General features: G+C 41.4%; 1 protein-coding gene across 2 annotated transcripts in view; it reads right to left on the bottom strand.

The window, feature by feature from the left end:
• Positions 1-22,178, bottom strand: part of RIPK2 (receptor interacting serine/threonine kinase 2) — a 30,108-nt gene extending 7,930 nt beyond the window's left edge. The window contains exons 1-6 of one of the 2 annotated variants that reach the window (XM_036264277.1): positions 21,970-22,178; positions 16,644-16,797; positions 13,956-14,111; positions 6,145-6,302; positions 5,188-5,237; positions 4,228-4,389 (exon numbers count right to left, since the gene is read on the bottom strand). In XM_036264277.1, coding sequence (XP_036120170.1) covers positions 4,228-4,389; positions 5,188-5,237; positions 6,145-6,302; positions 13,956-14,111; positions 16,644-16,797; positions 21,970-22,142 — 853 coding nt within the window. In that variant the 5' untranslated portion in view covers positions 22,143-22,178. The remainder of the gene's footprint in view (positions 1-4,227; positions 4,390-5,187; positions 5,238-6,144; positions 6,303-13,955; positions 14,112-16,643; positions 16,798-21,969) is intronic. The other variant, XM_036264278.1, reaches the window with a different exon arrangement.
• Between the last annotated feature and the right edge of the window lie 599 nt (positions 22,179-22,777).

Below are 22,777 nucleotides of genomic sequence, written 5' to 3'. Positions count from 1 at the left end.
AGGAAGAGAGAGAGAGAGAAACATTGATGTGAAGGGACACATCGAGTGGCTGCCACCCGCACGACCAACCAGGGCCGGGGACAAACTGCAACCGAGGTACGTGCCCTTAGTGGGAACCGAACCCGGGTCTCTCTGTACCGCAGGCCAACGCTCCAACCGCTGAGCCAAACCGGCCAGGGCAGCAATATCTTCTTAATATGTCTCCTCAGGCAAGGCAACAAAAGCAGAAATAAACAAGTGGGAATATATCAGATGAAAAAGATTTTGCACAGAAAATGAAACCATCAACACAATGAAAAGACAACCTACTGAATGGGAGAATATATTTACAAATGATATATCCAGCCTTAACCCTAACCCTAACCCTAACCCTAACCCTAACCCCAAAATATAAGGAACACATACAACTTAACACCAAAAAAACAAACAATCCAATGGAAAAATGGGCAGAAAACCTGAGCAGAAATGTCTCCAAAGAGGACATAGAGATGACTAATAGATACATAAAAAGATCCTCAACATCACTAATCACCATGGATATGCAAATTAAAACCATAATGAGCTATCACCTCACACCTGTCAGAATGGTTATCAATAATCAACAAACCACAAGTGTTGGTGAGGATGTGGAGAAAAGGGGCACCTCGTGCACTGTTGGTGGGAATGTATATTGGTGCAGCCACTGTGGAAAGCAGTATGGAGATTCCTCAAAAAATTAAAAACAGAACCTCCATATGACCCAGCAATTTCATTTCTGGGTATTTTTTCAAAGAAAACAAAAACACAAATCTGAAAAGATAAGTGTACCCTAAGTTCACTGCAGCATTTTTTTTTAACCATGGCCAAAATATGGAAGCAACCTAAGTGTCCATTGATAGATGAATGGATAAAGATATGATACATTTACACAATGGAATACATATAGCCATAAAAAAGAATGAAAACCACATGGATGGACCTAGAGCAGCGATTCTCAACCTGTGTGTTGCGACCCCTTTGGGGGTCAAATGACCTATTCACAGGATTTGCCTAAGACATAACAGTAACAATATTATAGTTATGAAGTAGCAACAAAAATAATTTTATGGTTGGGGGTCACTACAACATGAGGAACTGTATTAAAGGATAGAGGCCTTAGGAAGGTTGAGAACCACTGACCTAGAGGATATTATGCTAAGTGAAATAAGTCAGACAGAAAGAGACAAATATCATATTACTTCATTTATACGTGGAGTCTAAAAACAAAACAGAAACAGACCCACAGATGCAGAGAACAAACTGGTGGTTGTGAAAGAGTAGGGTGATGGAAAAAAAAAAGGAGACATTAGATCAGTGGAACAGAAACAGAGCTTAGAGTGTAAAATTAAACCCTTACAATTATGGTCAATTGCTTTTTGACAAAATGAAAAGGCAATTCAACGGGGAAAGGATAGTCATTTCAACAAATAGTGCTGGGACAGTTGGATAGCCACATGGAAACATATTTTAGATTCTTACTCTCACACCATATGAAGAATTTACCGGAAATGGATCATGCACCTAAATGTAAGTATAGGAGAAGATCTTCATGACCTTGGGTTAGGGCAAAGAATTCTGATATGACATAAAAAACAGGACTCATACAAAAACTGATCATTTAACTTCAAAATATTGAAAACTTTTACACTTCAAAAGACACTATTAAGAAAAAAGAAAAGACTAGCTACAGACTGGGAGAACATTTTTGCATACCATGTGTCTGCTAAGGGACTCACATCTAGAATATACAAAGAACTTTGTACAACTTAATAAGACAAATAACTCAATTTAAAAATGGGAAAAAAAATTAAATTTTACCAAAGGGGAGATAAAAATGGGTAAAAAGCACATGAAAATATGTTGAACTTTATCAGTCTTTAGGAAATGCAAATTAAAACTACAATGAGATATCACTCCGTACCCACTCAAATAGCTATAATTAAAAAGACAGACAATAATAGCAAGTGTCGAGAGTGATGAGAGAAATGGGAAACACCACGTGTTACTAGTGGAAATGCATCATGAGGCAGCCACTTTGGAAACAATCTGGCAGTTTTTAAAAATGGAAGATAAATTTACCATAAAACCGAGCAATTCCACTCATAGGCAGTTACCTGAGAGAAAGGAAACCACGTTCACGTAAAGACTGGCATGTGCACGGTCACAGCAGCATTGTTCACAGCAGCCAACAAGTGGGAACAATCATAATTACTATTATTACCACAATAAAAAAGGAACTTGTTGCTCAAGGGAGAGGCCAGGCTCCAGAGATAAAACTGAGTGTCACTATACATGGGTGGTGTACAAAGCCACAGTCTGGGAAGAGTGTGGAGAACGAGCAGCCGAGGACGCCTATTAGAATTCCAAGGCATTCAGTGAGAAACTGAGTAGAGAGAGGAACGATGAGGAAGGGAGGACAGGATCTCTCATGTCTTGGAACCACAGGGAAAGTTTCCAGAAGTTTCACTTTGGAGATGTGGAGATGTCAAGGTGAGCATCTGAGACAGCAACCCTCAAGCTGTTAGTGCTCAGCACTTTTCAAAATTATGGAGGAGCCCAAAGAGCTTTTGTATATGAGGGTCATATCTAATGATATTTAGTATATTAGAAATTAAAACAGAAAAGTTTAAAACAAGAGTATATGAGAACACGTTGCATTATGCACTAGAGCAGTGACACCATCATGCCTCATTCAGCCTCTCAAGAGGATGAGAGGAAGAAGGGAATATAGTGTCCTTGTATTTATTATTTTGAAAACAGTTTTGGTTTTGTAAGCCCGTATGAGAGTCTCAGGGAACAGCCTCCCCAGGAATCCCTGCACCACACCTTAAGAACAGCTGGTATATCAGAATGGAATAGTAAATAGATCTGAGAGGCAGTGTTTAGTGCCTGGTTTGGGCCATTGATTTAAAGAGAACCAGGGGTAACTATCACTGTGGCCAAGATGGAGTAACGGACTGACTTACCCTCCTGCCTGAAACAACCAGAAAAGCCAGACAAAATACACAAAAGAGTGGTTTCCAAGACAGCAGCTGTCAGGCAACAAGGGACAGTGATCTGAGAGATGGGAAACAGATGAGGCAAACCTTAGGACTGCAGGGCTCACTGTATTGAGAGAGAGGGATGTGATGAGGTGGAGCCTGGAGACACAGTTGAGGAGGCTGTTGACCAAGGCAGACAGTTCACAGGGCAGAGTGCTAGAGAGGAGAGGCGCACAGAACTCCAGAGACTGTGAGGGCTCCTCAAGTACTAGAGTCCTGATCAGTACGGGTGGAGAAGTCAGTGAGCCAGATACCCTACTGTCCAGGGAACAACGGGAAACCCGGGAGGTGCAGAGAGAAGTAGGTGTTGCCTAATGCATGATCTGCAGAAGAGCTAGAGGTGATCTTAATTCTGTATAATTTTCTGTCTCTAGCATTACAATGTTGCTTAGGAAAGTCTCCCGGCTGCTCTCTGCCTCCATTCCACACTGCAGCAAGAGTGACTTCTAAACTCAAATCAGATCAGCTCATTCCCTAAGAGACATACTTCCCTGGCTTCCCACTTACTGGGAACCAGTATCTAATCTTCTATAATGGCAGCGGCCTCCCCTTCCCTCTCCAGGGCATCCCATATCACTCGCTTCCTTGCTCACTGTATCCCAGCCATGCAGCCTTCCTTTGGTTCATCTTCGGCCGAGGGCTCTGCCCTCAGGTTTTCTCCGCCTGAAATACTCTGCCTTCAGCTTTAGAAGGCTGCCTCCCTTTCAAGCTCTGAGTTTCACTGCAGACATTTGTTCCTAAGTAAAGGGCTTTCCTTCCCCTCCCTTACCTACTGTTACTTTGCTTATTTCCTTACAGGACTTTAAAATTTATAACTTGTTTGTTTTTTCTTCCTTTCTCAACTAGAGGTGAGCTCCAGGAATTCAGCAACTGAGTCTCAGTCACTACTCTTCCCAGTGCTCACCTCGGCTGATGAAGCACAATGTAGGCATTCAGTAAATATTTGTGGCATATAAGAATGGAATTATGACTTTTTCTATGAGGGATCTCAGTTCTTCTCTAGAAGCAGTTACCATTTTATAAACACTATGAATAACGAGAGTGAAGAGAAGAAAAGCAACAACTTTGAGCTTGTCATATAATTTGTGTAAGTTTTCAAGGAATAGTTTATTCACAGTATATTCACTGTTTTGTAATTCAGCAAGCCCAGGTTAAAGTGTGCACTCACTTAGGAAGGAGGGCCTTTCATCTGGGTTTTGTGCCCATCCACTTTCTATGAGCGAGACCATCTGTGCTCGATGCGGTACGTCAGATGGCAGACTTTCTTCACTGGTGTCCGGTCGATTTCCTTGTGACACACTGTACATAATCTGCAAAGGATTGATGACTTCTGTTGAAACAAATATACATCATTCATTAGAAATATTTTATGATACAATATGCTAAATCCATTCTAAAACCAAACAGTGAAAATGAGGGACTCTGAAAATCTTAGGTCTAATTCACTGCCCCGCTTTCTGTTACAGGAATAGGTATATCTGAGCCACCCTTAGGCTCAGCTGGTTCGGAGGGAGGAGCTTACATCGTAGCCTCATTGTCATTGGGCTCAGCCATGTGATCTCATCTGGAAAACGGTGTGAGTAGAGCAGAGCTGAGCTGAACTTATTGGACCCAGGAAGGGCCCCACTGAGATCCAGTGTACTCAGGAATAAATGTTTATTGTGTAAGCTGCTGAGATTCTGAGCTTGTCTGTTGCTCAGCAGGCTGACTATACAAACCTCAAAATAAAGAAATAATATTTTCAGAAAATGTGAAAATTTATTCTTTAGTGTTTGCTGGTCTTTCTAGCAGGAACACTAACATTTCATACAAAGTGTTTTATAGCTGGAATGAGTCTTACATATAGGAATTCAAGATTCTCATTTTACAGGGAACAAAGGAAGACTCAAGACATTTAGTAGCTTGATGACAGAACTAATTACTGTCAGAACAAGGATTAGAATCTAATTTTTCTGATCCTGAATCTAGTAGCTTCTCAGTGTACAGTGGATTGGAGGTAAGTAATGTGTTATAGTGTGTTTTCCACAAAATGAATGGTGGGCAGATTTAAAATAGATGAGCCTGAGAGAGTTCTACATGCGGCCCATCAATAGGACGTTCTCCAGAGTGGAGGTCAACGTCCACTTACCCTCAAAAGGCTGTTTTCTGGACAAGACTTCCCATGTGATGACTGCATAGCTGTTGAAGATAAAATATACATGGTGCATCATAAACTAGCTATGCACAATGAACTAAACACCACATTTAAAAGCTGACTGTGTAGATATTGGTTTTTAAAGTGACAAGGTAGTGAATTGCTGTGTAAAGAATCGGCATATACAACAAAGATGATGACTATTCAGTTTGTTTTGAAATGGAATTAATCTTAAATTGAAAAATTAAGAAATTACTGTTATAAAAACTTGAAGTTATATGCAAAAATAAATTATGGATCATTAATAATCATTCTTGAACACCAAGATAAGCTATACCCTCTACAGTCGTCCCTCGCTACTTCGCGCTTCAACTTCGCAGCTTCACTCTATTGCAGTTTTTTCAAATACTAACCATAAAAGTGGGAGTGCGAAGTGGCGAGGGACGACTGTATAAATAAAGAATCCTACTTCGCGGAAATCCATTTATCGTGGTAGAGTCTGGAACTGAGTCACCGCGACAGACGAGGGCCAACTGTAATTACGTAATTTTATTATTCACACAAAAAGCAATAAAAAAGACTGTCCTATGTAGCCCTGTTTATTGACTTTGTTCTGGTCTAAGTACTGTCTGTTTCAGAGGTATAAAATGTTAACCACACTGTCCCTCCCCTCCCCTACCTCACCCCACATCAAAGTCACATGTGATAAAACCCTGGAGGATTCCATTATAAATCGACAGGATGACAAAATGTGCTTTCAAGGATGTAAAAGTGGCATAAAGCAAGGCATCTTTAACTCCAGAAACACTAGTCACTGTGAGCTCTAATTTATTTTCCCCACACTTAGGAAAGAAGAATAAAAATCACATTTTAAAATGTAGCGTAACAATTCGGATATAGTAATCTTGTTTTTCAGACAAGTTAACTCTGAGCAAAAGTAACACACTATACCTGTATATGTCATGCTTGACACTGGCCCTTGATTTTTGCCCAGGCTCATAGTTTTCAGGTGGCATATAGATGATGGTTCCTCCTTCTGGTGCAGCTTTACTATTTCGAGATTGGGACAGGGACATCATGCGCCACTTTGATAAACCAAAATCTGCGATCTGGGAGGAAAAAGAGTGATCAAATTTAAAGGTTTTCTCTTTAAACACATCCAAGAATCAGTTGTCTTTGTCTATGTGTATTCAATATAATATTATAGCCCTGGCCAGTTTGGCTCAGTGGTTAGAGTATCAGCCTGTGGACCAAAGGATCTCAGGTTCAATTCTGGGTCAAGGGCATGTACCTGGGTTGCAGGTCCGGCCCTGGTCAGGGTTGTGTAGGAGGCAACCAATAGATGTGTCTCTCTCACATCGACATCCCTCTCTCTCTCTTCTTCTAAAAAAAAAAATTATATATTATATATATTAATATTTTATTTCTACATATTCCATCAGTTTCTTGGATTCCACAGTGCTGAGCACAGTAACTCCAGAAACAATACATACTGACTTGAAGTTTAGCACAACATTACAAAATTTCAAAAGGAGACTTTTGAAAAAAAACGAAAGAGGAGTATTTTTTTTCTTATAATCTGAATGGATGTATACACCAAACATTTTCCTTCACAGAACTGCTAAACTACTCAGTCTCACGTGATTGTCACTGGCATTGGTACAACTCAGGTTTATATGTTCTTATTTATAATGCTCTAAAAATAGTATCCTTAAATTTTGAAAAAGGTGGAATCCCAATAAGGTATAGTTCATTATTATATGATTTATGTCTATTCTTTAAAGAGCCACATCTCTTGGTAGTGGTATTTTAGCATATACAGCATATTTATATCCATGACAACAAGTGCCTAAAAAATTACCAAAGACAAATATTCATGCTTTTGAAATGCCCTTTAGTTTTATGTTACTTATAAATTTTGTACATATGTTATTACAATGCCTTATAGCTAAATATTTAGAAGTTACCTTAATTTTTTAAGTGGAAGACAAATATAAGAACAGAAACAGTATTTAGTGGGCAAAGAGGATGGGAAGCCTTTGAAGGCATTTAATTTAAGTTCCTAGCCCTCCACACTGTAGAGTTTCACAGTCAGCATAGTGGCATGAGCTCCGCCTAGGACACCACTTGTGTTTCAGTTATTTAACTCCTATGTTTTTACTAGTTTTAACAGAAGAAATCATTTGTTTAGTGTGTAGATGAATTTGAGATAATAAAAAAACATGGCCCCACTCCAAAAAGGGAGGAGACAGATTGCATGAATCTTACATGAATTACTATAATAAAAGGGATAAGTCTAAGGAAAACAAAATTAGAAAAAACCAAGAGAGAACATGGTGCCAATGCATGATGTGCCAAGCTGGACGGCACATGCTAAGAAGACTGACCTTGAGTGAGTTTTAAAATTTCTCTGTGACTCAGATTGCCTGTCTGTAAACTGGGAATGATATAGAATCTATAGCGTGTGGCTGTACTTATAAAATTAAACAGGCTGAATTAGTATTGCTGATGCTTTGGCTATAAGAACACATCTTTAAAGGCTGCTCTTATTTATTCGGTACCACCAAACACAGAGCCAAGTTTCAGGCCATGAATTGCTCTGGGTGGTATCAAGGCTCCAGGGAACAGTAAACCACGTGGCACTGCAAACTCTGTTCCTCCCACCACCCTCTGCAAACAAAACATTACTCCGGCCACACGTCTGCCAGGCTAAGAAGCATTACTATGCCAAGTGAAGTTTGCTTTTGGGCCTGAGTGAAAAATGCTCAAAATATTGGAGTGTGGTCTCATTTATATCTGAGCCCCAATTCGCAAACTACTGGGCTCAGCGTTGGTTTGGGGAGTGCCAGAGAAAGCCCAGCCTGAGTGCCTCCTATGTGCCCCTTTTACTTCATATAAGAGCCTCATCATTGTGTTTTCCACCCTGGCCTAGAAGCCTTCGTCAGAATTCTTGCTCCGAGCTGATTTAGTTTGGTTTTCACATGAAACCACACTTGTCCCTGTCCTGTCGCAAACAGTATCACAGACAAAGACATGGTTCAGTAACTGTGGGTCTCCAACAGCAGAAGTGAAGAGTGTCATGGGAGGGGTAAGTGCTCCACGATGTCTTGATCAATCCATCACTCAGCAGTGCGGGCAGAACAGGAACTTCTTTCCTGCACAAGATCTTCAAATGCACTTCCAAACTAAACGTTTTCTTTTTATTAAAAGATGATGTAAATAAGAGGAAATTAAAATACACTATTGATGACAATCACCCATACTCCTACCACCATACCAGAATAGCTACTTTCATTTACATACACTGTCCATCTCCTAAAAGGATAAACAAGCTGTGAAGAACCTCCTATAAGTTCCTGGTTCCCACACAGGACTGACAGCATAGCAGAGACATATACACACTTTCTACTTGAAGCCAATCACTGCTTCACTTGTATTTAAGAGGCACTAATAGACACTTGACCAACAGGTAACCAAATTGAATGTATACTATTAAAGTAGAGAAGTTTCATCTGGCCAGTGTGGCACAGTGGACTGAGCATGGTCCCATGGACTGAGAGGTCCTGGTTTGATTCCCAGTCAGGGCACATGCCTGGATTGCCCCCAGTGGGGGGTGTGCAGGAGGTAACAATCCATGTTTCTCTCTGACGTCGATGTTTCTCTCTCTCCCTTTCTTTCTCTCTAAACAATCAATAAAAACATGCCCTGGCCAGTTAGGCTCAGCGGTTAGAGCGTTGGCCGGCGGACCAGAGAGTCCTGGGTTCAGTTCCTGCTAAGGGCATGTACCTTGGTTGTAGTTTGTCCCCGGCCCCGGATGGGGTCGTGTGGGTGGTAACCAGTCGAAGTGTCTCTCTCACATCAATGTTTTTCTCTTTCTCTTCCCCTTTCTCTTCCTCCAGCTCTATCTGAAGATAAATGTAAAAATGTTCTTGGGTGAGGATAAAAATAAAAAATAATCAATAAACACATATTAAAAAAAATAAAATAAAGCAGAAAAGTCTCAGCTAGGCTTAATTAGTAGTTTTCTTTTAGTTACTATATTTCTAGTTAGCATTCCAGTAAGAAATCATACTTTTAAAAGAACTTTAAAGAGGGGTAAACTTATATTTAACTTTATAAAGTATTTTTAAAGGTGTTTTGCACTTCATTTATACGCCCTTCCAAGAAGATAAGTAGATCAAATAATTCTTACTTTTTCATGAGTCATGATGGATGTTTACTTTAAGGGACATTTATAAAGTAAAAAATGAAGACACACAAGGTGCATATAAGAATGTTACTAGTTTATAAGAATAGTATCAGAAAGGTCACAGTTCCATCTCTACGTGCTACAGTTACTTAAAGATTACAAAAACATACACAAAGCCAAACTATTTTAAATTCTATTCATATCAAAGAAAGACTAAGGGGTCCTTACTGATCGAAGAAGAGAGAAAGGATGATTGCCTGTAACTTTGCTTCTATTTTCTCCGCACCGAGACTCAGAAAGTCAAGTCCAAGGAGGTTGACAGGATGAGAAAGTTCAAGTCTCAGGTTATTTAATACACAGTTCAGGTTATTGAGAACTTGCAGATACCTCTTGGTGCTATCAATGTTCTCTGTGAGATAGCATATGAAAAAGGGAATATCTTTTGATTTTTAGATAGGAAAAATATTATTGATTTTGCAAACCTACATATTAGGAGGACACTATCCTTAATCCCTGGTTTAAAAATTTTAGACAGTTTCATAAATTGGATATTTTATGAGTAATAAAAAACAAGTCTATTGACCAGTAGTCAGTTTCAGACCTCATGTTATCGATCCGTCACAAGTGCTGTGCACAATGCTGCTCCACAAGCATTCATTGGGTGGAAGGATGTCGGACTTCATCTCCTTTTCTGACATATACGACTGTCAGAGAGTAAACGTGCAGACAGTCTGTACATTACAAAACATTCTGAGGTGTTTCGATCGTTAAGCTAGAAGACCTGTCTGGGACACAGAAGATCTGGAAGTCATTCATTTGTTCATTCCACAGATGTTTACTGAAAGCTTCCATATGGCATGTGCTGAGCACATGGCAGTTAATAAAACAGACTGAGTTTCTGTCTTTATAGAACTTATATGCCAACTGGGGGAGATGGTCAATAAACATATTAATAAAAAATGTGCTGTCAGATGGTGAAAAACACTATGGAAAAGCGTAAATGGAGGTACGATGGTGAGAGGCTCTAGGGACTGCCATCTGGAAATGAGGCTGAAGACAGCGAGAGTGAGCCATGAGGATATCTGCGGACACAGTCAGGCAAGGACTTTCATGATATTCTTATAGACAAAATGAGGGCATATGGGCTGTATAATAGTTCTTTTAGGAGTACTCCAAACAAACAGTGATTATTCTCTAAGAGTGATGATTGACATGGACCTGAGGGTGTCATGGAGTGCCCCCTGATCTGAGCTCTGCACCATTAAATGACTCGAAGACCAAAAATAATTGAGTTAATTAAATTTTAGGATGACACAAAGCTGGGAAAGAAATGACAACCCTTGGAATACAGAAATAACATTTAGAAAGGTCTTAAAGAGCGAAGTGATGGCTAGGTCTAACGAGGTACAACTCTCCTGTCCAGAAAAAATTCTGTAAAGCACACAACAAGGAGACGTGGCTCAAGCAACAATACATGAAAACAAGAAGCTCCAGGGCTTTCTGTTGACACCAAGCCCAATCCGAGTGTTGTGATATGGCTGCTCCTCCAAGCTGGTGCATTATTAAGGAACTATTAGTATTCAGGGCTAGGGTGAATGACACTTCTGTTCAATTCTACAATGGTCATAGCACATTGAGAGTATATATTCAGTTCTGAGGATCAGAATTTGGGAGAGACTGAAATATAGATTCATCTAGTAGCACCTGGGATTAAAACCAAGTCTTAAGGAAAGTGGCTGAGCAACCAGGGATGTTTAGCAGGGATAAGGCCATAACACAGGAGTATGAGGGGCAGGGCTGTAGCCATCCTCAAATGTCGGAAGGGCTGTCCTGTGGAAGCAGAATTGGACTGACTCAGTTTATCAAACAGAGTGGATCTGGGACCAGTGGGCAGAAGCAGGAAGGGAGGAGTTTTGGTTGATCACAAAAGAAAGTGTCAGTCATTCCAGTATGGATGCTGAGACTCCCATGACATAGTGTAACTGCCTTGGGAGGCCAGAGGTTGTTGCAGTGAAGACGCAGGGACTAGCTGAGTATTCCATCACTGATGTCACGGACAGTCTCTTTCTAGCAAGACTTATGCAGCAGCTTGCTTCCTGTCCCTTCTCTGCCATTTTATTTTAGGGAGAGAAAGTGCCTTCAGTAAGGGCTTATTTTTTCACTTAGTTTTTCTCTCATTAAAAAAAAAATTAAATATGTTTTTATTGATTTTTTTCTTAAAACAAGAGGAAGGGGGAGAGAGAGAAACAATGATTGGCTGCCTCCTGCACACCCCCTACTGGGGATTGAGCCCACAACTCAGGCATGTGCCCTGACCAGGAATCAAACTGGGACCTCTCAGTATATGGAGCGATGCTCAATCCACTGAGCCATACCGACTGGGCTTTCTCACATTTTTTGTACTAATTTTTCTATTCCAACTTCCCTATTATTTCCTTAAACATTTTTTGATATTTACAATAATCTTCAATTATGTACATTATTGTAAGAAATGTATGAAAATAATATATAAAAATACAGTGAGTTACATTAGCATTAATTGCTCAGCAACCACCTTTTATTTGCTGTCAGTCAGATGAAGGGTGACTGAAATCACTACATCTGCTGCCTTGGTATATCTGCATATTCTCCTTTACACAAAATGAATTCAAAGTAATAAAGTTAACGCAAAAGAATAGAATCCTACAACTTGTAGAAAATACATTAGAAGACAACCTTTAATACCTAGGGCTTAATGAAGAATGCTTAGACATGACAGCAAAAGCATGATCCTAACAGAATAAAGCGGTAAGCTGGACTTTATTAAAATTAAAGGTTTTGTTTTGTGTAAGGCCCTGTTTAAAGGTGAAAATATTTGCAAACTACATATCTAATGAAGGACTCATATCAAGAAAATATATAGAACTCTCAAAACCGATAGTAAAAAAAAAACCACCCCAGCCCTGGCTGGTTTGGCTCAGCGGTTAGAGTGTCGGCCTATGGTCCAGAGAGACCTGGGTTTGGTTCCCGCTAAGGGCTTGTACCTTGGTAGCAGTTTGTCCCCGGCCCTGGTTGGGTCATGTGGGTGGCAACTACTCAATGTGTCCCTTTCACATCGATGTTTCTCTCTCCCTCCCACTCTATCTGAACAAAAAATGGAAAAATGTCCTTGGGTAAGGATATAAAAAAAACAAAACAAAAAAACCCATCCCAAAACCCAATTAGAAAATGTCTTAAGACATAGACATTTCATTGAAATTGATATATAGGTGACACAGCACAAGGGAGGCATTCATCATCAGCCATTAGGAAGATGCAAATTAAGACCACCATGATGAGCTATTACTATCCATTTATCAGAACAGCCAAATAAAAAGTGTGGTGGTAATACCAAATGCTGGCGAGGATGCGGAAAAGCTGGGTCTTACCACACATTGCTGGTGGAATATAAAATGGTACGGCCACTCTGGAAAATAGTTGAATAAAACAGTTTTTAAAAAACTAAACATACTCTCATCATGTGACCAAGTAGTTGAGCATCTATCCCAGAGGAATGAAAACTGATGTTTGTCCCAAAAGTTGCACAGGATTGTTTGTGCAAGCTTTATAGTATTTACCAAAGACTGGGAATAACCAGTGTCTCTCAATAGGTGAATGGTTAAACAAGTGGGGTATTTCCGAAAGTGGAATACTATTGATAAATTAAAAAGACCAATTACTGATGCAAGAAACAACTTGGATGGATCTCAAAGGTATTTTCCTAAGTAAACAAAGCCAATCTCAAAATATCATACACTAGATGATTCTATTTATAAAGCATCCTCCAAATGATGAAATTATAGAGATGGAAACACCGATGGGTGGTTTCCAGAGGCCAGGGATGGTGCAGGGCAGGACACGGGTACAACTGAAGAGCAGCATGAGTGCTCTTTGTGGTGTGGGCAGTGCACACAGGTGGTAAAGTGACACAGAACTACATATGCGCCTCGTACCAGGTCAGATTCTTGGTGTTGAAATAGTACTATCATTATGTGTGATGTCATCATTGACAGAAACTAGGTGAAGGGTACATGGAGCCTCTCTGTATTATCTTTGCAACTTCCTGTGAATCTATAATTATTTCCAAAAAAAGGCTGTGCGCCACAATTTCAATTAAAATGTAATATTTTGTATTTTGTACTGTAATTGTGTCTGTGGTATAGGAACAACTAAGCCATTGCAGCAGGAAGAAGGGACACTGAAGATAAGAATGAGGGGTCATGGAAAAGGGAGGGAGATTCAGTTGGCGAGGAGGAAAAGTAACTACTGTCTTTTCAAAGCTGTTAATCGCAAGGATGCACATAAACTTTTTATTTTTTATTTTTTTCCCTTTATTGATTTTAGAGAGAGGAAGGGAGAGGGAGAGATAGAAACATCAATGAGTGAGAACATCGACTGGCCACCTCCTGCATGCCCCGCGCTGGGGATTGGGCCCACAACCTGGGCATGTGTCCTGACCGGGAATCGAACCAGTGACCTCTTGGTGCATGGGTCGACAATCAACCACTGAGCCACACCAGCCAGGCACACATAAACTTTTTAAAAAAGTAATTACCTTAACATGAAATTCATTATCCAATAAAATATTCTGAGTCTTCAAGTCATGATGCAGTAGAGGGGGATTCATATTGTGCAGGTAATTTACGCCCAGTGCGATTTCATGCAGGATGCGGAATCTCAATGGCCAAGCGACATCAGGATATTCTGTTTTCTTCATATATGCAAGAAAGGAAAAAACCAAAATCAGTGGCCAACTTTCATTACATTCACACTTAGAAAATGAAATATTCTCTGAGGAAATATAGTGTAAACTAAGGTCAAAACATATACTCATTTTTATTACATAGTATCAATTTGACATTAAGACCTTATATCTTATTTTCCTCATTTTTTAGAGAAAGTAACTTTATAGTATTGATATTTATTCCCTTTTAGTTTATAGTGGTAATGTAATTACATGATATCGGGTCTTCTTTCTTTAGTTGACACAGTTTCAATGACTTTTTAATCTGTATAAAACCCACACACATATACCTATACTTACACCCATCTCCCTGTTCTATGGCTTATAACAAGTAGCTTGTGTGTGTGCACTCAATTTGTTTCTAGTATATACCAAATCATTCATTCAAATTAATGTTTTAATATTCCTATTGATATAAAGCCACAATTTATTATTATAATCATTGTATCCATTAAAAAGTATGACCATGTTATATTTACTAAGCATTAATATCTCATACTTTCATTTTTCTTATTGATTTTTTTTTTTTGTTTAATCCTCACCCAAGGATATTTTTCCATTTATTTTCAGACAGAGTGGAAGAGAGAGAGAGAAACATTGATATGAGAGAGAGACACTGATTGGTTGCCTATCACTCGACCCTGACCAGGGCAGGGGACCGAACCACAACCAAGGTTCGTGCCCTTAACCGGACTCAAACCCATGACTATTTGGTCCAAGGGTCGATGATCTAACTGCTGAGCCAAACCGGCCAGGGCAATATCTCATACTTTTAATCATATAATTAATTTATTTGCCAACTTGAAAAATTAGCCTGAAGGAGGCAAACATCACCTTCATTTATAAAACATATATAATACAGACCCTTAAAACAATATTTTATATTTCTGGTACTTACAAGTAATATCCACCTGAATTTACATAAAATAAATGTTTTCTGAACATAAAAATTAATGCAGCATCTCAGGAGAATGAGATATTTGGGGAAGATCCTCCAACGACTCATCAGGCACCATGTCACGGGGTACATGTCTCTAAATCATATGAATAGTATGTTTCTACTGAAATTCCCAAACTGTTCTTGGGAATTTTTTCTGCAAATGAATCAGCTTATAGTTCAGGGATCCACCTAGCAGAGAAGTGGGTCAAATACTTTGTGCTTACATTGTATTTTGATTTATTTCAACAGTTCTTTGTGAGGATGGGAAGAGGTGCTTCAAGATAAATCCCACCCTAATAATGCCTACAGGAAACCCCAAGAAACACAAATACTCATGTTGAACATTGCTTCCTCTGGTATGTACAGAGTCCTGTCCACTAGAGTGGCTGAATTGTTTAATCTGTAAACAGGTGACTTTTCTGAAAATTATGTAGTTTAAAGGAGGAAGAAGTCCTCTGCACTGCAGTGTTCAAAGAGGGCTGCTGGACATGATTCCTTCCAGGAGTTAGCAGTTCCCCTGCAGGAAACTCTAGAATTCCTAGAGGGCTCCAAATCTGGGCGCAAGAATATTTACTGGGGTGTTGGATATGGGAAGGAAACATTAACATCCCTACTTATAAAGAAATTGTGCTTGGTTAATATATGCATCTTGGTTGCTGTGCTGATTGCACAAACCTCATGCACTGACCTCATCGTGTTTTAGATGCTCACATCATAAACAGAATGTGCTGTGTCCCAAAACAAAGAGCAAGTCCCTCCACCAGTGGCTGGCAGTGGCACTCACTCTCCCTTTTCACTTGCAGAACATTGATGTATCAGGATTTAGGAGCATCCAGTAATTGGACTTTACACTTTATATTACCCAGTTTTAACTAAACCAAGGCTCGCTAAATGAACTGAGTGGTTTAAAAACATTTACTGAGAGAAATTGCAGGTTGGAGATAATATCAGCTCAAGCAAATGACAATAGATAAATACACATATTTTAAGAATGAGGCTCCCCAGATCTGTTTACTGATGGGATTCACAATCAAAGCCAGAGTAAATGGTACCTTGAGAAAAAAAGTAAATAGCTCATGCCATTGTTGATTATGGAAGAGCTAATGTATTTGGAACTCGGAGATAGATTTATTTGGCCTATTAATTTATAACTTTATGAATGGTATTATCAACATTTAGTTTGAACCTTAAATTGTCTTTAGCATAAAATAAAATGGCCTAACTAAGAGTGGACTGTACAGTGTGCAGAGTCTACCTTTTCTCTCTCTCACGCCTACCAGTGTATATGTACATGTGGATATTGGAATTCAGCATAAAACCCAGGAACAGTAACCTCAGCAAAACAATTGAGGTCTCTTAGAACACAAGGTCTAACTCCACATTACTTGTAACAACACAAAAGAAGCCACAGATGGTGAAACTTTAGCACTGCAGTTGTTTTTCGTTATTCTTATTTTGATTCATCTATCTATCCCCTAATAACTTGATCACATGTAAAACCAAAGAACTATATAAACTGAATAACAAAATTGTAGCCAGTGAAAATGTATGATACTTACCCTGTGTAGGAGTTCATTTAATGATCCATTTGGCATGTATTCAGTAACTATTCCCAAAAATTCAGGCTCGTTGCAAATTCCCAAAATTGGAAGAATGTAACTAAATCTAGCTTTGTGTAAAATTTCAGCTTCTCGTAAGACATCATTTCTTTCACTAGAGAGAAAAAAAATGCATAATTATTTTAAAGTAATGAAAAAGACACAATTATCATGACCATGATATTAAGGTAGCCTGGTCTTTTTAAGTAATTAGCTTTACTTAAAAAATATTTAAAAATTGATTTTAGAGAGAGAAACATCGATGTGAGAGTGGAACATTGATCAGCTGCCTCCTGCATGCCTGGTACTGGGGAATGAACCCGAAACCTGGGAATTGCCCTGACTGGGAATTGAACCAGCAACCTTTTGGTGCATGGGACAAAGCCCAACTAACTGAGCCACACCAGCCAGAGCCAGTAATTAGCTTTTAACTTCTTGTAAATTATGCAACTTCTCTGTCCTTTAGTTTCCTCATATTTAAAGTAGAGAAAACACCTACCCTGTATATTCTCCAGGTTTGTTTAGAGACCAAAATAACTTCTATAAGCCACTGACAGAAAAATGTGCTGTACCTAGCTTATCATTATGGTATTTTTCTAGGAGAGGGAAAGAACACAATAGGAAAGTTTATAAAGTCTATATTAGAATGACTGGTGTGTGAACTAATTAGACTATTACGTTTACGTTGTAGTAAAATGATCAGATTTGATTAAAATATTATGTTAAATTTTATGGTTGCATACCACGTAAAAATTTCCCAAATACCTTGACTATTAAAACATCTAAATGTGATAGATTTAAATAACTAGGTGATAGTTGCATGAGGGTCAATAATACTTAGAAATTATACTCTGAAACCCAGGAAAAGAACACTGAGAACAGGTGACTGGTTCTAACAGATGTCTGGGGTAACGCTGGGTGCAGGTCCATTTGCTTATTCATACATAAAACAAATATGAAACTTTTATTAAGAATAAAGTGTGCTCAGCATTAAGGAGAATACAAAGATGAAAAAACAGTCTGTGCTCTCAAGCTGCCCAGAAATCTTTTAAGAAAAATAAATATTCAATGTAGTTTTTTTTATTAATTGTTTTTCTTTATTGACTTTAGAGAAAGATGGGGAGGGAGAGAGAGAGAGAAACATCAATGAGAGAGAAAATTGATTGGTCCACAACCTGGTCATATGTCCTGACTGGGAATCGAACAGGTGACCTATTGGTGCATGTTTCAACGCTCAACCACTGAGCCACACCAGTTGGGCTCATTGTGGTTTTGATTTGCATTTTCCTAGTGGTAAGTGATGTTGAACAACTTTTCAAAACCTGTACACCATTTGTATGTCTTCTCTGGATGTGTTAATTATCTTGATTTGGTAACCATTCCACAGTGTATGTGTATCAAATCATCATGTAGTACACTTTACATATCAGTTGTATATGCAGTCCATAGACCATATAGGATGGTGGTCCCATACATTACAGTGGAGCTGAAAAATTTCTATGGCTTAGTAACACTGTAGCCATCACGAGGTCTTAATTTTGTGTTGTTTTATATGGCACGTGCTGTACAGCTTGGAGCCCAGGTGTGCAGTAGGCTACACCACCCAGGTCTGTATAAGTGCCCTCATGATGTTCGCACAACAACAAAATGGCCTGACAACACATTTCTTAGAATGTATCCTTGTCATTAAGCGGCACATGACTGTATACAGTTATATTGGTAAACTATTCATTAATGAAGTTAAAAAATAAGAAAAGAAATAAAAATATTTAAAATGTAAGGCAGAATGTGATTAGTGCCATCAAAAAAAAAAAAAGTCACTAAATGAATAGAGAACTATGGGAACCATGGGAACCAGAGAAAAGAGAGTAAACTTTAAACTTTGGGCTCAGGGAGGTGGGATTTCAACTACACTTTAAAGATGGATAAAATGTCAACCTTTGGAGAAAGGATGTCCAAGATGGACGTGGACTCTGAGATGAGAGGGTCCTTGCCTTTTTCAACTGTGTATCCCCAGGACCTGGAACAATGCCTGGCACATAGCAAATGTTTAATAGATATGCATCAAATATATTCAAGGAGGTTTAAGGGAGGGCTATGTTTAGAAAATGGCAAGTTGTTTAATATGAATCGGGATATGTGATAGCTGTGAAAGGAGTCAAGGGGACTAGGACAGGGGGAGCCATATCTCAGAGCCTTAAAGCTAGACAAGGGTGCTTATATGTTATTTGCTAGTCTCAGTTGTGACCTACAGGTTTTTAAGCAGAGGAATGACATGAGCAGAAAAAACTTTTAGGATTCCCTTGGCAGCAGGCTATAGGATCAGCAGAAGGAGGTAGAATTTGAAAGTTGAGTGTTAGCTATAATACTAGCTAAGAAGTGTAACAATGAAAGCCTAGACCTCTAAAGGTCAGAGTGGAAATGGAAAGAAAAACACCAGCTGACTAGAATTCCCAGGCTGTGGTGACTGACTGACTACAGAATTAAAAAAAGAAAAAGAGCCCTGGCCGGTTTGGCTCAGTGGTTGGCGTGTCGGCCTGCGGACCAGGGAGTCCTGGGTTTGGTTTCCGCTAGGGATATGTACCAAGAAAAAAAAAAAAAAAGAAAGAAAAGAAAAAGAGGAAGGGAACTGAAGATGTCATTGGTTTTCACCCTGGATGAATGGGTATTGGCAGCAGCAATAACAGAAAACAGAACCATCTCCAGGAGAAGCCTGTTAGGTAAGTGATGGTGATTAGTTAGTTGGGTTCTAAACTACCCAAGCTCTGAATAAGAAAAATAAGCAACAGACATTCCAGAGCAGATGATAAGGCTTGTTTTAAAAACAAACAAAAAGAAAAATAAAGCAAAAAATCTCAGTCATTTGTGTTCTGAATAAATGATTATATATACATTTATATGTTTAAAATTGAAGACTTGCAAGAAGGTATACCCTGTTCTTCAGCCACTTATTACCCCAACTGTGAGCAACCAATTATATCAGTTTGTGAGACCTGTTTTAACTAAACCTATATTTCCTAAGTTAAAAACAGTTCTGTATTTGTATCAAGAGATGTAGGTCAATAAGACAGTTACTGGACATCATCCTGGCAGGGAGACAGAGGATGTAGCTGAGACTGCTGGATGCTCTGAGAAAGAGCTACAGACAGACGGAGCATGCTGGGGAAGTCTCAGTGGTACTACACACACTTTCCTCCTCCAGTACCAGGATGAGCATTCTTCCTTCTGTTTTGATCTATTATGAGTCAACTACTTTATATGCACTATCATCTTAGATCAGCCCCTAAAATTGGGTTGATTATCCCCACTTTATCCACGAGGGTACTGAGGCTCCAGTCAATTCATGATTTTGTGGTGGTCACACCAACAGTAAATGGCAGAGTGGGAGTTAGATCTGAATTGCAGTTGTGGGACTCAAAGCCTGTGATTCTTTCCATTCCACTGCATGATCAGAGAAGGGGAAGGTTCTTCAAATCAGGTTTTGGGAAGACTGAGTGAATGGGAAAGCAGAAAAAGCCAAAACAGTTTAGGGTTTTATTTTTTTTCTTTTCATTAAAAAAAAAAATCCTCACCAGAGGAGATTTTTCTATCATCAAATAGAGTGGGAGGGAGGAAGGGAGGGAAAGAGAGAGAGGGAGAGAGAGGAACATTCATCTGAGAGAAACACACTGACTAGTTGCCTTCTGCACAACCAGACCAAGGCCGGGGTACAAACTGCAACCAAGGTACATGCCCTCGACTGGAATCCAACCCACGAGGCTCATTGGTCCGTAGGCCACCACTCTAACCGCTGAGCCCAACTGGCCAGGGTGGGTTTTATATTTTTTAAATAAAAATGTAAAATACAGTTTCTGTAGACATATCACCAAATCACCAGCCAAAACACAATTATGGTGTCTACAGGGTGTGTGAACAACCAATCAGTCCCATCTACTCATAAGGAGTTAGGAGATTGTTGGGGAAGGTCCACTCAGGGACAGAAATCAGGTTATGGAAAAGGACTGGCCAATCCCTAAAATAAGAACAGGAACCATCACATAAACTAGTTTTTCTTTCAGGTGATCCCAAAGAACAATGCAAACGCTATCCACATGAGAGCCCAAGAAGTCCATGTATTATTATTATTCACACTTTATAAATGAGGAAATAGTCTATGAACCAACTGCACAGCCCAGCCCTGTGCCCAGACTATGCAAATACTGGTGCTGATGTTCACATCTTAGGAAGCACGTGGGAGAGAAGCACGTGATGCGGTGATGCCAGTGTTTCAATGGTCTTATGGCTTCTTTTACGACAGAATTAATTTCCTACTCATTTCGTGAAAATTTTTAGATTATGAAAATTGTTAATGAGTAAGGAAAGGGAACTCCCTTTTCATTCCTTGACCCCCACATGGCATGAAACTTGAATTAAAATCCACAATGGGAGGCTCAGTTTGCTTTGGAATACCTAGTAGGCTCCTCAGCGCTAGTTTTCCGTGTATTTGCATAGTTGATTCCTCAACGTACCCAGCTTCTCCACCAGCACCGTTGCAGGTCGCCACATCCACATCCACACACGTGCCCTGCACTTGCTGCACAAAATTCAAGGCCCAAGGTAAACAGGCCACACCCTATGTTGACAAGGCCGGGATTAGCGTGTACACAGGTGAGAACCGCCTTAGGGATGTCGCCTGTATTCTTAGATCTGAGCCATGCGGGCCTGATACCAGGGCAGCCAGAAACGCACAGGGCTGCAGCTGAGGAACGGATCTGACACGGGCCACCCCGACAGGGACGTGAGCTCAGGAGAAGGGACAGGATGAGCGACGGGATCCCTGAGCAATCAGGGTCACGGCCGGCCGTACGCGGTCGCAGTGCTTTCGGGAAACTGAAACTAGTGCTCGCCCTCTCCCAAAACCTGCGCACGAAGCTGCGCGTTTCAAGTTCGCGGGCATCTGGGAGTTCTGATTCGCATCACTGTTGGCAGAGGGCATGTACTTCCTCTGGGACAGGTTCTCCGGTGAGAATCGAGGTTGCTGTCTAGCCATGACCACGAGATCAGCCACAAACAGAGCACAAGGAGCCCCAGCCCAGACGTCCCAGAACCCGGGACACCCACGACGCTCGGTGCTGAGCGCTGGGCGGGCCACCCTCGCTGCTCAACGCCGCCGTGGGCAGCGCGACCGGGAGCGCGAAGAGGGGACCCAGGAACACGCCCGCTGCGGGGGCAACGTGGGGACAGGACGCGCGGAGCCAGACACCCAGGCGGCCGCGGTCAAGTGGGGGCCGGACGGCGGGGCGCCTACCTGTCGAGCAGCGGCGTGTGGATGTGCAGGTGCTTTACGGCCACCTGCACGCGCCAGTCAGCGTGGCGCGCGGACGACACGGTGCCCGACGCGCCGCGGCTGAGGAAGCACAGGTCGGTGAGTTTGCTGGAGGGCACGGCAGGCAGCGCGCTGCAGATGGGCTCGGCGCTCATGGTTCCAGGAGGCGGTGACGCTCCCCGCAGCCCGCTCCCGGCTCCCGCACCGTCCCTGCGGCCGGTCGGACCCCCGCTGCCAGCGGGACAGCCTGCTGCCAGCAGGACCTCCTGTGCCGGCGGGTGCTAGGTGGCCAGGCCGCCCATGCCCGCGGGGCACGCCGGCCGCCGCTTTCCCGGAGCCCAGCAGACTGCGGTCTAAATGGAGACTGGCTGCTCGGCTACCGCGACGGTGAGAAACCTCCAAACCCTCCCCGCCCGAGCCCCGCCCACACGCGCCGGCCCCTCCTCTAACTCCGTCCCCGCCCCGCCCCGCCCCGCCCCGCCCTTTGACCCCCTCCCACGACTGCCTCAGGTCTCCTGGCTCCGCCCTAGCACCGCTCCGCCCCGCCCGCCGACTGCTCCCTGGCCCCGCCCCCGACCCGCCCCCACGGGGGCGGCCGCTCCCTGGCCCCGCCCTCTGGCTCTCCCCAGTGCGCTTCTACCCCGAGGCGCGATGGCGGGAGGCGGCTGACCCCTCGACCGCTGCGGGCGGTGCGGGAGCCCGCGCCTGTTCGGTCCCCTGGCCCGGGTTTGAGGACGTGCTGTCAGCCACCGTCAGCTCCTCGGCCCACTGGGTGCCGGGCGCTGTCCCC

This window comes from Molossus molossus, unplaced genomic scaffold (genome assembly GCF_014108415.1).
Source record: "Molossus molossus isolate mMolMol1 unplaced genomic scaffold, mMolMol1.p scaffold_m16_p_16, whole genome shotgun sequence".
Classification (NCBI taxonomy): Eukaryota; Metazoa; Chordata; class Mammalia; order Chiroptera; family Molossidae; genus Molossus; species Molossus molossus.
The sequence above is the reverse complement of the archived record's forward strand: the minus strand, read 5'-3'. Positions and strand labels throughout refer to the sequence as shown.